The sequence below is a fragment of the Saccostrea echinata genome, unplaced genomic scaffold (genome assembly GCF_033153115.1).
Source record: "Saccostrea echinata isolate AGI-Se365-2 ecotype Australia unplaced genomic scaffold, CSIRO_AGI_Sech_v1 ptg000007l, whole genome shotgun sequence".
Lineage (NCBI taxonomy): Eukaryota > Metazoa > Mollusca > Bivalvia > Ostreida > Ostreidae > Saccostrea > Saccostrea echinata.
In genome coordinates this window covers 1497947-1513048 of record NW_026889756.1, presented here as the reverse complement: position 1 = coordinate 1513048, position 15102 = coordinate 1497947, and the positions used below count along the sequence as shown (strand labels likewise).

General features: G+C 31.8%; 1 protein-coding gene and 1 long non-coding RNA gene across 2 annotated transcripts; both read left to right on the top strand.

Moving 5' to 3' along the window:
* Positions 1-727: 727 nt before the first annotated feature.
* Positions 728-1191, top strand: LOC133180721 (uncharacterized). Its single transcript, XR_009720365.1, has 3 exons — positions 728-802; positions 897-923; positions 1035-1191. It is a non-coding gene; the product is annotated as an uncharacterized LOC133180721 (long non-coding RNA).
* Positions 1192-1424: 233 nt separating this feature from the next.
* LOC133180596 (uromodulin-like) lies at positions 1425-2702 on the top strand (the record flags this gene model as incomplete). Its single annotated transcript, XM_061315073.1, has 5 exons — positions 1425-1599; positions 1793-1891; positions 2004-2195; positions 2347-2511; positions 2632-2702. Coding segments are annotated over 5 exons (702 nt in total), but the record flags the coding sequence as incomplete, so codon positions are not given.
* Between the last annotated feature and the right edge of the window lie 12400 nt (positions 2703-15102).

Sequence of the window (15102 nt, the reverse complement as noted above, 5' to 3'; positions counted from 1 at the left end):
GAGGAAAACCCGAGTTTTTTCGTCATTCAAGTATCTCATGCAGTTTTCTTAAGCATGACATTTTTTTTTAATATATAAAACGTTCTTCTATTTTTTTCAGTATGCAGAGTTCTATAAAAAGACTAAGACCTTTTTTTTCGTTCAAGGAATTGTGAACGTTTGGCAATAACTCAAAAGATTAATACAAATGAAGTTTGCTGTGGTATTTGAATTGCCAGCCAAGGGGAATCCCGGCGGTGTTTTTAAATGTCCATAGTTACATATTGACTAATCACGTTAAAGTAGATCAAACATAAATATTCATACATTCATACCTTTGTGATAACTTAAGTGATATCTGCAATTATTTAACTTCCTACTTTTGACCTGACAAAAAGACGTCTAGACTCTGTAAATACATAAGCGCTGTAGAGGATTGGAAATAAAAGGTAAAACAATTAATTCCTCTCTAAATTTGAATATAAATGCCAGAAACTTTTGTCTCTGAATATTTATTTAGGTTTACACAATTTTGAAATTTCATTAAATTAATTTTGTGCTGTTATATATACTTTGTTAAATTTTCATTAGGTTTTTAATTGAGATAAGTAGGCAAAGAAATATATCAAACAACGTAAATAAAAAAAAATAAAAATGAAATAATTGATGTAATAAATATATCTTTTTAATATAACTAATCAGAAAAGAAGTTTAAAAAAACCTTTCTCTTTATTCAGATACGGTGTACCTGCTTTTCCTGAAATGGACTCCATTTGGGCAACTCTACATCTTTTATGCCTCATTCTCGGTTTTAATACGGGAGGTTGTCCTATGATTAAAAAATTGTCACTATGAATTGACTGTTTTTGTCCAAATGACGATTTGATATATTTAAACATTAAATTATTATATTTTAGGCGCCATATATTATTGCAATGTTGCAGGTATGATTATTAAACATATACTGCTTTAAAAATCTGTCTTAATCTTTATTCCTCAAACTTACAAAATACGTTCTTTTTTGTATTTTTTTAATTTTTTTTTTTTAACTTTAGATCCATGTGCGCAAGCAAATGCTTCTTCATTCTTTGAACCTTATTCACGATTTGAAAATTGCCAGTATAATTCAAACTACGCACCATGTGACCGTTATATAACTCCTCAGTGGTACCGAGTAAATGACACAATGCTGACGCAATGCCCAGAGCTTCTGAGCTGTGGTGCCGTTTATCCACTTTGGTTAAAAGGTGGGTGATCAATTAATCTTTCTTAATTAACATTATATTTAATGTGATTAAATGGCGTAGAGTACAGATTATACATGTATTGATTAAAAGTTTAAATCTTATATCTGCTTAATAACCTTGCTTAGAAACACTAACACAAAACTACAATACTTATATTGATGTGAAGTAAATTGCAAATGTCTACAATTTAAATACCTCTTACTGTCAGGATCTTTGCCCACAACTAGTGACGGCATTGTTGAAAGAAAAGTATGCAAGGTCGGATTTTCATCTTGTTGTTCAAAGGAGTATGATGTCCAGATCAAGCACTGCGGAACATTCCACGCTTATTGTCTGGGGGCTCTCGATTCCTGTTCCGAACGATATTGTTTTGGTGAGATGTTTTGAAGGCCTAACATTGGTAAATTTTTGAGGTTTACTTTATATAAGAAATGTATTACCACGAACAAATTTAAAAGGTGTATTCAAACATGAAAAATATAATAACGGTATGTAATATCTTATAAAAAATTAAAATGTATTAGATAGATGGAATTGAAACAGAATTGACCTGTTTTTATGAATAGGAAAACAAGGATTATGTGAATACCCAACTGCTAGTACAACGTCGACCACAACAACATCAAAACCAACTACGGTCAGCCCACCAACAACATGCTCTGAGGGTATGTTAATGAAAAATTCAGAAAATTTTAAGTTTTCATATGTTTATATAGAAATTATATTTCCAAATACAAAATAAAACACAAATAATATGTGTAACATTTGCTTTAATAGATCCTTGCATAGAAAGCAACCTCCAAACATTGACACAGACTGAATATCGATCCATGAATTGTGGATACAAACAAGGACGGGGGTACTGTGACGATCACCTGACAGCTGGATGGTATAAAGCTGACTCTCCTATAATGAATCAGTGTCCAAAGCTTTTAAGCTGTGGATCAATTTACCCTGTATGGATGAATGGTGGGTATAATTTAAATACTCAGGTTGTTTATGTGGGAAATAGGAATCCTCCCCTTTACACAAATAGGAATTTGTATTTGAGACATCAAATGTCTGTTAGAATAGCCGAGGGCTGTGTCAATTAAAGAATTAAACTTTACGTTGTAAACAGGAAGTGTCCCCAACATTGGCGATGGAGTTGTTACAAGACAGGCATGCCAAAGAGGTTTCCACAGCTGTTGTTCTAAATCGTATGACATCAAAGTAAAGAACTGTGGCAAATACACTGCGTACTGTCTAAAGGGATTGGATACTTGCCCTTCGCGGTATTGCTTCGGTATGCGAAATATAGATTGTGTTTTGTGTTGTAATTTCACTTCCATTACAGGTACAGGTTAAAAGATTTAAAATGATTTCTCAACCGTAACTTTAACTGTTTGCATTGTTATAATTTTAGGTGACCAACCATGTGGAGATGATAAGAGAAAATCAGATTCAGATGGTAAAACAAACTTTGATAAACAATGAGATGAATGTATGTTTGTTTTTCTCTTCTGGCCAAACAAGTTCATTCAACTTATATGAATTTTCAGACGATGGCGGTCATAAGCATGTAGATCTGACGATTATTCTCGGCGTAATACTTGGTGTGCTGATTCTCATACTTGTTGTGATGCTGATAATTATGAAAAAGAGATACGTTAAAGGGTTCGTTATTATAGTTTTTTTTTCCAGATTTTACCTTGATTTTTTTTTATATTACACTGGTGCAAAACTGATATTAATTTAAAGAATGGGAGGGTTTCTTGTGGATAAACGTTTGTGGATAATTTATCAACCAAATATTTTTTCCCGTTTGAGAACATCTAATTGATTTTAATATATGCATACAAAATGTATTCTTAAGAACGGATTCTTATTCTTAGCATTAACCTCACCATTAATCCTCACCCAGACTTTTCTAGTTCGGTCTCTATCTATTAAAACAAACATAATATATAGCATATAACAATTCAAAAGTTAAATTATATATTAAATACAAGTGTATGTTTCTTCTGTACAGGAATAGTAAAACAGGTTCGACTGTCAATATCCAGAGCGCAGAAAACAATACACACAGGATAAATAACCTCGCTTATTCCACAGAAGATCTTAAATGGGGGGATCCTCCTCCGTACCAGCCTTGATGTATTTACATTTGAATATGAGTTCAAATATTATGCTTTTTTAAAGACTGAATGTTTTGAAATACGTGCATATAGTAAATTGTTTTATTATCATTGTGATTTTCAAAGAAATTGTTTTAATGGCTTACATTTCCTTTTCATTCTAAGGAACTCAAATTGTTATTAATATCTCAATCATGATTTTATGGTATTTAAAATTTATAGACTACTTCAAATAGGATATGTGTATTTTTCTATTCCTTGCAAATTTCCATGGACAAATATATTCATAAACTTGTGAAATTTACTTCGTTGTTTAATAAAGAATGAATCTGCAAAAAAAAAAAAAAAAAAAAAAAAAAAAAAAAAAAAAAAAAAAAAGAAAAGAAAGGAGGAAGAAGTGATTAAAGAAAGTCGTGTGGAATCATATTCATGTAACAAGATCTCTATGCATCTTTGTCAGTTTATGTCCTTCGTAAAGTCAGCGGAAAAAAGTCTTTACATCTGGTTCGTTTCCCCCTTTTTTTTGCAAACGAAGCAAATCGTACGTTGAAAACTCCACTTATAACATATTTCAAATGCATTGAAGGGAAAAGAAAACAAAAGCAGCTTTCAGCATATAACATCAAGTCAAGGGTCGAATTTTACGGAATGAATCAACACTGCACAACAACCTCCCAGTAAAATGGAAGAGATAATACCTACACGTATTTTAAAATTCAGAATTGATAGTGAAGCAGTTGTTGTTCAACTTTTGATAGCTTTGAGGGGCTGAAACTGTCATTCTAGCACATTATTGTACAACTGTACCCCCGTACAGCTTTATATAAAGTCTACACATTTTCAATTTAGTTTATTCAAGAATATATCCCTATTTTAGTCTGACTAAGCTTGTTTCGTATTTGTTTTTATTTTTACAAGCTACGATAATAGCTTGATCCACACCTCAAGTACAGAGAGACTGCGTGCGAAGCTATGAATTTACACCATCTCAGTAAGTACAGCGAGATCAAGTTGGCTTTCATTCTACATTTGCTAAATGCTATTAAGGCAATATTAGATGCACATCGTTTTATCTTTACAATATTTATACAATTTTTACACTATTCAGTGACGTAGCATCGTTTTTGAAAGTGGGGGGGGGGGGCAACCCGAGGAAAATAATTTCAACTTACCTGAAAAAACTTGACAAGCAAAAAAAAAAAAAAAAAAAAAAAAAAAGGAAAATTCTGCAAACTCGAAAAACCTATTTCGTGTGGGGGGGGGGGGTGTTTAGATTCCAACTTCTTCGTACATAAAAGATTAAGAAGACTTCAAGGAATCCATATACCAAAGCTCAGCTTCATAGATCCCCCTAACCCTAACCCTGAAGTACCAATTTTCTTTTAATTCAAACACTGCATTCCCTTATATAACCCTTATTTGACAATACTGCAACCAAAAGTGGGAGGGAGGGGGCAACCGGTCTTTCAATGAACATTTCCTATAGAAAAACTTGTGTTTGCAAAAAAAGTGCGGGGGAGCCGCCTCCCCCCCCCCCCCCCCCCGATACTACGTGCCTGCTATTTATCAGAAACTATAGTATCTGAGTATGTAAAAATTGACTGTATCATATACTTAGTAGTAAATACACCGTTTCTGCACAGTGCGATACGGGTGACGCCACAATATCACATATCAAGGACCGGTCCGAAAATCCATATCACGGATCGGACCGGCGGGCAAAAATCCATATCAAACCGGAAGTAACGCTTGTTTAAAGTTTAAAAGTTAATTAACTTGATTTTATTTCAATATACATGTAAAAGGATTCTTTACAAACATCTGTGGACTTAATTTGTTTTTAAAGACTTAAAATTTGCTTTATTAGACTTTCAAGAAAAAGGTCATTAACTTGCACGAAACATTCTTCAATGATTTTATATGAACTCGCGTATTAAGTATTTTAAATATATGATAAATAGAATACTACATACTGAAATCCATATCATATGTCATATCAGCCCTCGGGTCCCATATCGGCCCTCGGACTGATATGACATATGATATGGATTTTAGCATGTATTATTCTCTATTTATCGTATTTAATCATCGAGAATAATCGAGATTTATTTAAGTGACGTCATCAGTTTTATGAATAGGTTGACGCGTAATTATGAATATCCTTAACCTTGCAGCGTAATAAATTATTATGGGCATTTTCATGTAGTAATGTCCATTTAAGTATTTTTTAAAAACCTGTTTCACATTTATGTAAAACACAGACTACAAATATGTTTTGAAAACAGTTGTATTTAACAACGAGAAAGTTATACTCCCATTACATGCTCAGATTCATGTCTAATACAGAATATTCCGTCTATCTGATCTATACATAGGGCTCACAGCGGGTGTGATCAGTCAGCAGGGAATGCTTACACCTCCTAGACACCTCGTACTACGGAAGCGTAAAGGATTCTACACTTGTTGTGTTACACTTTTGTACATTGTCTTACTTTTTATTGTCTTTTCAACAAGTAATCTGTTATTATTTCTTATTTTCATTTATATGTTTTATTGCTTTGGGTATTTTTTTTTCATAATTTAGAGCGTCTTTTCTGTATGATAAATTTTATTACTAAAAGTTGTATCGACTTAAAAAATAATTGATTTGAAAAATATTGATTTAAGCATATAAGAATTAAAGATATCGATGTAGTTAGCTCAAATAATAACAAAATATTATATGCATAATTGTTAAACTGATTTAAGGTATCCGATCCATAAAAGGACCTAATTTTCTAACCTTAAATATCCATCCTGTATTAAATACTCGGAAATCAAATCAAAGCATTTCAGAGTAGAAAAGGATTTACCAGGAGAAATTTTCAAAATTATAATTACCTAAGCAGTAATTAATAAATGAAGAATGCATTGAGGTCTATGGGGACAAGCAAATTTTTTAAAATAAATATTTATATACTAAGAATATCGAAAAATGCTTTGGTGGAAAGATGTATTTAATTATTAGGAATAGAAAAACGATTGAAAACTAATTTTTTACCGGATGGATTTTTTTAGAATTGCTTTTTATTGATTAAAAGCAAAGGGGGATAACTCTTCAAGGACAGGACAAGGTCAAAGATTAGGACACATTCCACTTTTACATAATGATACTCAAACATGAAGATTATGTCTACATATACTGAGTATTCAGCCAATATATATCTGTTATGCATTCAGATTCATTGAATCTGAGGCTATTATGGATCGGATACCTTTAATATGATAGTATTTCTAGGGGAAAGTTTGAAAATATTGTTCTCCAACTAACTTCGCGTGAGCGGGAATTCAAATGAAACTTCATATCAGGCAGATTTATTGATGGCACATGCACAGTGTAACATGTTCAAAGTGTCAGATAAGGGGGATAACTCTTCAAGGACAGGACAAGGTCAAAGATTAGGACACATTCCACTTTTACATATTGATACTCAAACATGAAGATTATGTCTACATATACTGAGTATTCAGCCAATATTTATCTGTTATGCATTCAGATTCATTGAATCTGAGGCTATTATGGATCGGATACCTTTAATATGATAGTATTTCTAGGGGAAAGTTTGAAAATATTGTTCTCCAACTAACTTCGCGTGAGCGGGAATTCCAATGAAACTTCACATCAGGCAGATTTATTGATGGCACATGCACAGTGTAACATGTTCAAAGTGTCAGATATTAGTTGCATGACTATAGAGAATCAAAGTACTGTAGTACTGATAGACGGTGGCATGAATGATTTTGTTTAAGTTCCCTGTTTCAGACAAAATAACAGTATCATCTGCATAAAATAATATAAAAAGTTTGATGAAAACGGTAAGGCCATCTTCAATCTCCTTAGACAGACTCTCTAAACCGTTAACATTCCTTCCTGTAAGATAATTTTCTAAGTCATTGGTATACAATGAAAATAAAAAAAAAGGTGATAGATTTTCACCTTCTCTGACCCCGACATTGCAGTTGAAAAATTCAGAAGACACGCTTTTCACATTTATTCTTGATTTTATGCCTGCATGCATATTTATGATATAGGTGAAACGTTCCCACTAACACCATTTGAAAATAATTTGTACAAAAGACCATCTCTCCAAACAGTATCAAAAGCCTGTTTAAAATCGATGAACGCACAATATAACTTTTTTCTTGCTATTAATAAGTGCTTGCAACAAAAAATGCAAAATCAACATATTATCTAAAGTAGAGTACCCTTTTCTGAAATCTGTTTGACTTTCGTTAATCAGACTGACATTTTGTGTATAGATTTCTAATCGTTTTGTTTCAAAATACTAGTAAAATGTTTCCCAAGGCAGCTTAATATTGTGATCGGGCGATTATTCTCGGGTTGTGTTGGATCTCCTTTATTTTTTATAAACAGATTTTACAATGCCTATATGCCATACTTCTGTTACTATACCAGAGTCAAAAATGAGATTAAACAATTTCTAGTATAGAGACAAGAAAAGTGAAATGGTGGTACTAATATGTTCATTAAGAATACGGTCGCTTCCGGGAGATATGTTGTTGTTTTTTTTAGGTCTTTTAATTACGGCTTATAAAATTTCATCTTGCGTATTTGAACAATCAAGTGTTTTATAAAAACTATTTTATGATCGTTTACCCATATGTATGTGTCTTTGAGTTTCCGGGGTGCTCGTAGTCGAACAAATTCCCTATCTTTAAAGAAGCTAAATTTGGCGACGATGTTCCTAAGTCTTGTACTAAATTAATCAGGTTTCCCCATGCGATGTACTCTTTCAAATGATATGTAATCCCGGACTATCAGTTTGTTAGCAAGACAGTTGTAAAGAACTGCTTCACAGTCTTCATTTGGTGTTTCTGGGATGCCGGTGAAAATAAGATTGTCCGTATTTACCTACTTTTTAGGTCAGTTAGTGAACTCTGTAATTCTTCATTTTTCCTTGTGATCTAACTTAACTCTTTATTCATATTGTCCAGCATAGTCTTAGCTTCATGTTTTTAGAATTTCAATTCATATTTTGAATTCATATTTTGCATTTTTTAACGTCGTCAAAAATCTGGCCTGTCCCTGCAGCACCTAGTTCCACTTCTAAAACTGTCTTTTTCATAGCTGTTAAACCGTTCTCAATAGTACTTACTTTGCTTGTCAGTGTTGAAACCGAGTCCTTTATTTTCTTAATGTCTGACACCTTATTTTCAATTTCTATGTGTCTTTTTTCTAAAGCTACATTTTTTTTTCAATGACTAACAGTTTAGAGTTCATTTGCATGAGCAGCGAGTGAATTGCTTCTAACGAAGCTGCCAAGTTCTTATATACACCGTATATTCACATATATCAGCTTTCTGAGAGAAAGCATAGAGCTAATTATTTTTTTTTTCTCATTAGTTATCAGAGTAAATTTTTTCCACCCATCAATCTGCTCAACCGATCCCGACATCCACAATATTGCACCACCCTCAAATCAAGGTATACCTACATTAGTATTATTTATGGGCACAGTCCCAATCTCTGCACCCGAGGAGTGACGCCCTAAACTCTTTTACTTACATCTACTTCAAAGCTACCAATTTTATTGCTCTTAGTAAAGAATCTTGATAGTAACTTTGAATTCCGTTCAAATTTAATTACTTAGTATCGATGGGATTGATTGGTCTATTCTGATCGGTTCCATTACGAAAGAATTTACAAAATAACAATTCATTGTACCAACATCAAAATCCATTTTGTTCCAACAAGATTAGAGTTCATGAAATTTAAGTCCTTTTTTGAATTATAAAGTTACTGCATGTGGTTCACTATTAAAGCCCATCCTTGTTTAATAGACTTTTATTTTTATTTTACTGTCAGTAATAAGTTCTTTGTAAATAACTATGATTATGATATGAATATTTTCCAAGTTTAGAATGTTCAAATAAAACGTCCGTTCTAAACACTATAGTTTTACAATATGTCAATTTTTGCATGTTTAAATACATTGTTTGTTGTTCCAATTAATTATTTATTCACGCTTGCATTACGCTGACTGACCATAAAGTCGCGTCTGCTGTTCATTTTAAATTCAAAATTTCCTACGTTTTGTTTATTTAATTTCGTAGGGTCTGCATTTTGATATTTATTTAATAATTGCTATTCTAGTTAATCTTAACAAATGTCTTTATCTAAAACACGTTCCATGTACTGATAAATATTTGTTCATTTTTAAAGATAATCCAAATTTCATTTAATTATGAACATTGACAGAATTCGTGACGGAGAAATACGATATTTTTGCCCGTGATTTAACCCCTAAGGAGTATAAATATCACAATTCAGACTAAATACTACCCATTCACTCCCCTAAATAAATATCACACATATCCAAAATCCGGAAGAAAATCTCTAAATTTTAATAACCGAACAGGTTGTTTTACCACTAGCGTTCAGTTCATTCAAGTTTGTGCACAATCTTACTTTAAAAAAATATCTATATATATGCTTCTTAATACTCTCTATTTCCACCATGGAAGGGTTATAGTTCTTAGAGCACTCTTTAGTGAAAAAGTCAGAAAAAGTACAAATCTCGCGGGATTTCTATGACAATCGTAAGAATATATGAACAATACTTTGAATGTCCATGAAAAAACGCTTAACAAACATGCAAATGAAAAACTATATTGTTGGGGATTTTACATGCACCAGTAGTAGAAACGACAACGATATCAATTTATATCTATTACAGGAAGTTTTTGATAAGTGTTGACAGTCAATCTCTTTCTTCTATACGCTTGATACCACTGTGCATGGTTGTTCAAGCACATGATTAATTATAAATAGATAGATGTTTTGAAGAATTTACAGATTGATACATTGAAATTAATATGAACGAAAATGACATTTCCATTTTATTTATAGAAGAAACAGATGAAGGCATGTAATATCGAAAGGAGAGGGGGATACACCACTTGACTTGTTTGAAATAATTAAGAAATTATCCATATAATCTTTTTACAGCACAGGAGAGTTGTAAATACACCATTGTGCATTTATTTAAAAAAATTAACGCAAGTTGAATTCATATACAGATATGAAATTGAGTGCATGTTTATGGAGATGTAACAGATGTTTCATCAAGCTCGTATGGCCTGCGTTTGAAAGAAGAAAAGAGAGGGGGTGGAAGGGGGGTGGGGCTTCAAATTTCAGAATTTGCCTGTACATCTACATTGAAATGCACTCTAAAGTTTTGAGTTTGTGATAAAATATAATGTAAATAAAATTTCAAAAGTGAAAGATACTTTCAAGCTTGGATTTTTTATGTGTATTTAAAGAGTCTGAAATACGCTTTGAGAAACGTAAATTATGGAGAAGGGGGATTAAAGTTGACGATTGAAAGTCCAATCTGAAGTCAATCTGTTTCTCATTTGGTTTAATTGTTAGTTTCCATTAACGTCTATATTCAGTAAAACATTCAATTAAGTATGAAACATAGATTTGGCATACTCTGTGTTTTTGTATTTTGAGTTAAAGGGGATACATGTATGTCGAGTCGAACATGTGAATGAAAGTAACTATAACTACATGTATAATTGTAAATTTATGAATATTTGTCCATATATCTAGATGACGAATTGATGGCCACAGCCCCTGAGTTATTCTTCTCTTTTAGTAGTTTTTAAATTAATTCTGTTTCATAAAAATGTAAAAACAGGTCGGCTAAACATGGAGCGTAATTAGTGCTCATCGGTCTTCCAACAGATTCTTGGAGAACCTCGTCTCAGAAAACTATATAGATTTTATCTATAACAAACAACATCATCATTTTATTATCAACATCAAAGTACTTGTATGTAGAATCATAATTATTTTTTGCTCCATTTTTACTTCAATACAATCTATAGAGCCTATTATGTCATAACTAATGTATGAATACACTTTTCAATCGATATTGATCTTAGTTACCATTTTGAATGTGTAATTTGGTTGACTACATACTTAAACGCAAATCACAATGAGTGTTTTATTGCGTGTTTTTGTTATTCTTTTACACTTTCCATTTGGTATTTTTTCTAGAAAACAATTTGCCGAATTTTCCCTTGTATATGATAATACAATACATTGAGGATTACAAATATCCTCTCAGAAATTCTACAAGTCTTCAGTTTGTCCAGCTGCAGTGCTATCTGCAGAAAACGCGCCAACTGTTCGTCTTTTTTTTTTTCTATAATTCTGGATCAAAACAATGAGTGTATACAGGCTCAATTAGTTAGGATACACTTCAACCCAACCTTGGATACATTCATTTTTCTACTACAGGTTAGTATCTTTTTTAAAATTATTAATATGTTTAATATTTTTTGAAACGTTTAAGATTTATGTATCCTGAAGCATACATATTTAAAGTATATTGGAACTAAATTCAACGTCATGAACGTATTTTCTTTGAATGTGATATGATGGCTAAATCTGTAGAAAACTAAACTAAATACTCGTTATGCGATTGTAAGATATGAAATAACGAAACTTGCAATCAGAAATTTAAAACAGTGTGCAAAAAAAAAAAAAAAAAAAAAAAAAAAAAAAAAAAAAAGTGTACACATGACAAACTAGAAAAAAGCCAAAGGTCTATTCAAATATCCGCAAAAATCAGCTTAAACTCATCTCAAACTTATCGTCTCTCGTCTATGGGTAATATAAAAATATGTTAATATCTATTTTTCTTTCGGTGTTATATGCAACTATTAACTCATAAACTATCATGGTATATGTGGAATTCAAGGAATATATAATTCTGCAGTTACATGCAAGAACAAAATCTTTATTTTTTTAATTTCCGAATTATCTGTGATTAATTCAAACCTATCAAAGAGGCATATTAACCGTTTTGTCGTGATTGGAAATTGAATTTGACAATTGTCACTATGAAATTAAGCCAAAGAAGTATATTTATACTTAAAAAAAAACAAGCTTTGAAGACTAGTCTCGTAAAAAAAAATCCATCATCAATCTATAGAATGAAATATGCATTCTGCGATTTTATCTTTCATTTTCCAATATTTATTCAACAGTTCATAGAGAAATATTTATTAGGGTGCTTATAAATTCAAAGAGGAATCGGACTCCGAGTTTCTGATGCCATGTCAGTATCTTTAATCCAGATCTAGAGAGAGAGAGAGAGAGAGAGAGAGAGAGAGAGTAAATATCTGAATCAAGAAACATTTAAATAAAAAAATGATAATTTGTAATCAGTATTGATTGCTACCGTAGTGTAAATGCTGTATTTATATTTGTGAAGTACATTCACAAGGAACCAATTTCTTTATAACAAGCAATAGGATTTTCTAGAACCAATTTTACATCTTGAATTAATTATTTTTGCCTTGCAGTATCTTCCTATTGGGTTGTCTTTGGGAAATCAGAGTACTTGTTTATTAAAATATCGGTGACATGGCTGGACGCTCAGGTAAGTGTAACTACAAAGTGCATATCATCAATATTTATTCTTTGATCTTTTTATGGAAAAAAAATGCATTCTATTCAGAATATAAATATTGCTCTTTACATGTATGTTGTTAATGTCTATTTGAAAATTCAGGAAATGAGATGTAAAAGTCGACTACTGACTAAAGGCTGTATTAATTTACTTTTGATAAAATTGAGAAATATAATGAAACTTATCACATTTAATAATAGGTTGATCTTAGTTAAACTCCCTTTAAAATTTACCCAGATATACATTGATAGTGTAATTTGCTTTGCTTTAGCAAGCAGTAAATTTAAAGACAAATAAATATGCAAGACAAAGAGGTTTACAAAAAGAAATACGAAACTATAGCATGTTCCTATGTATTAAGAAAAAAATAAAAACACTTTCAGATTGAATGCCATGAAGTTGGTGCAAAATTAGCAGAAATAGAAACGGAGGAGGAAAACACCTTTCTTAAGAACACAGCAAGTCAAAGAAAAGCTGGTAAATATTTGCACCAAAGTAATATTTTCATCCATGCCACCAAAAGGGACAGAAAAGTCAAAGAACACGTTATTTTTTTTTTTTTATAGTGTTGTATATACCACATTTTCTTTTATGTCAGCTATCCACCCAAAGTAGTATTTTAAATACACTTAACGAAATAATACTATAATCAACCATTGTAAACTAAGATTAACCAAGTAAATCAAAATATCATAGATTTCGCCATAGTAAATAAAAACCTTTTCACTTTAAAATTTTCGTTTTTTTAAAAATTAAATTTATTCCATTTCTGAAAGCTGCATGATATTTTTTTCGGTATCAGGAAATGCGCTAATTGTACCGCTCTCTACAAAAGATTAAGCTTATATCCTCATAAAACAGGTCCAATGCATTATATAGCTGTATAGAAGAACTGAAGGGTTTCATGAGAGCTCCAGTCAGCATCTAAGAAATATAAAACCCCACTGTAGTTTACTGGAGATTTCAGCCACATCAGTAAGACATGGTTAAATTTGTAGTGGTAGTGATCTTAACAATAAAGAAATGCTTATACCTGGTAAATGCATGGGTACCCGGAATGGCATTGCAAAAGAAATTAGTTTGTCTTACTATGATCTGAAGGGATGCTAATATGACTGTTCTTCTTTGAATATGGTACTCTAAGACTTGAGAAATTTCTACTATTCATCTTTTGAATTTGCAGATTTATTGTCTCTGTTTCTGAAGTTAAAACTGCAGACACTAAGCAAACAGTGGGTCTTAGGGCTATGTTAGACTCAGGGGAAAGACGATTTCAAAACAGATTTCCAAATCTGCATGATCTGTGTAATATAACTTTGCAATGAGTTGTGTCTGCCATTTCTTTAAAAATAAAATTTTCTGAATATAGTGATTTATTATCCAAGGAGGAATTTGACTGAACAACAATCATTTTGAACCACATTTATGAAATTGGGGAACATGAAATAAACAAACTAATTCTGGTCACACGCATAATGGTTTTATCTTACTGGAAAACCAAATCGGGCTTATCTATTAGGGACTATGACAGAATTTCAGCCCAGGCCGACCTTAAAATCAGTGACAGTCTGTCATAGGCTTCTTCATTTGTAAAGTAACAGAATGCATTTCTGCTCCTATTTAAAGTATGTTTAACGAAATCCGTGTCAGAAAGCCTTGATACATGTAGTCTACTTATATGGACTCACGGATTCTGTAGATCCGTGTCATTTTCCATATATGGAAAAAAAAAAATTCGCCTAAAAAGAATTAAAGTCAGTTTTAAATAGACAAGGAATGTATATTTATGAATACATTGTAACAAGTGACAAATTGAATGAAAAATATTTCAATGGAACGAAAGTTTCAATTTAAAAAAATAATTGGAATAAAAAGTCTATTGGCAAGAGTTATCTTTCCTAAATCTCCCTGACTCAAAACATATTTGAACATATCAGATTCAGAATAAGACTAAAATTTCTAGAATAAATATACATTTTTCAAGGAAAGACAGACAAGCACAACAAAGCACACAAATCAACAACAGTACAGTACCCTAAAAGCGCAAGTCAAAGTACAATTTATTGCAAGGAGGTTGTAGATTTCAACTCGAATTTCCTCTATAGTAAGTAAGTAAGTAAGTAAATATTTATTATAGTGACATGTGTATGGTTTTTCAAACAACAAAGAGATACAATATAAACGTATATACATTACACCCGGCCCAGTTGACCTATATGTCACTTTATTTCCATTTTCAATAAAGATAGCGCGCATGACATCAATTTGATTGGT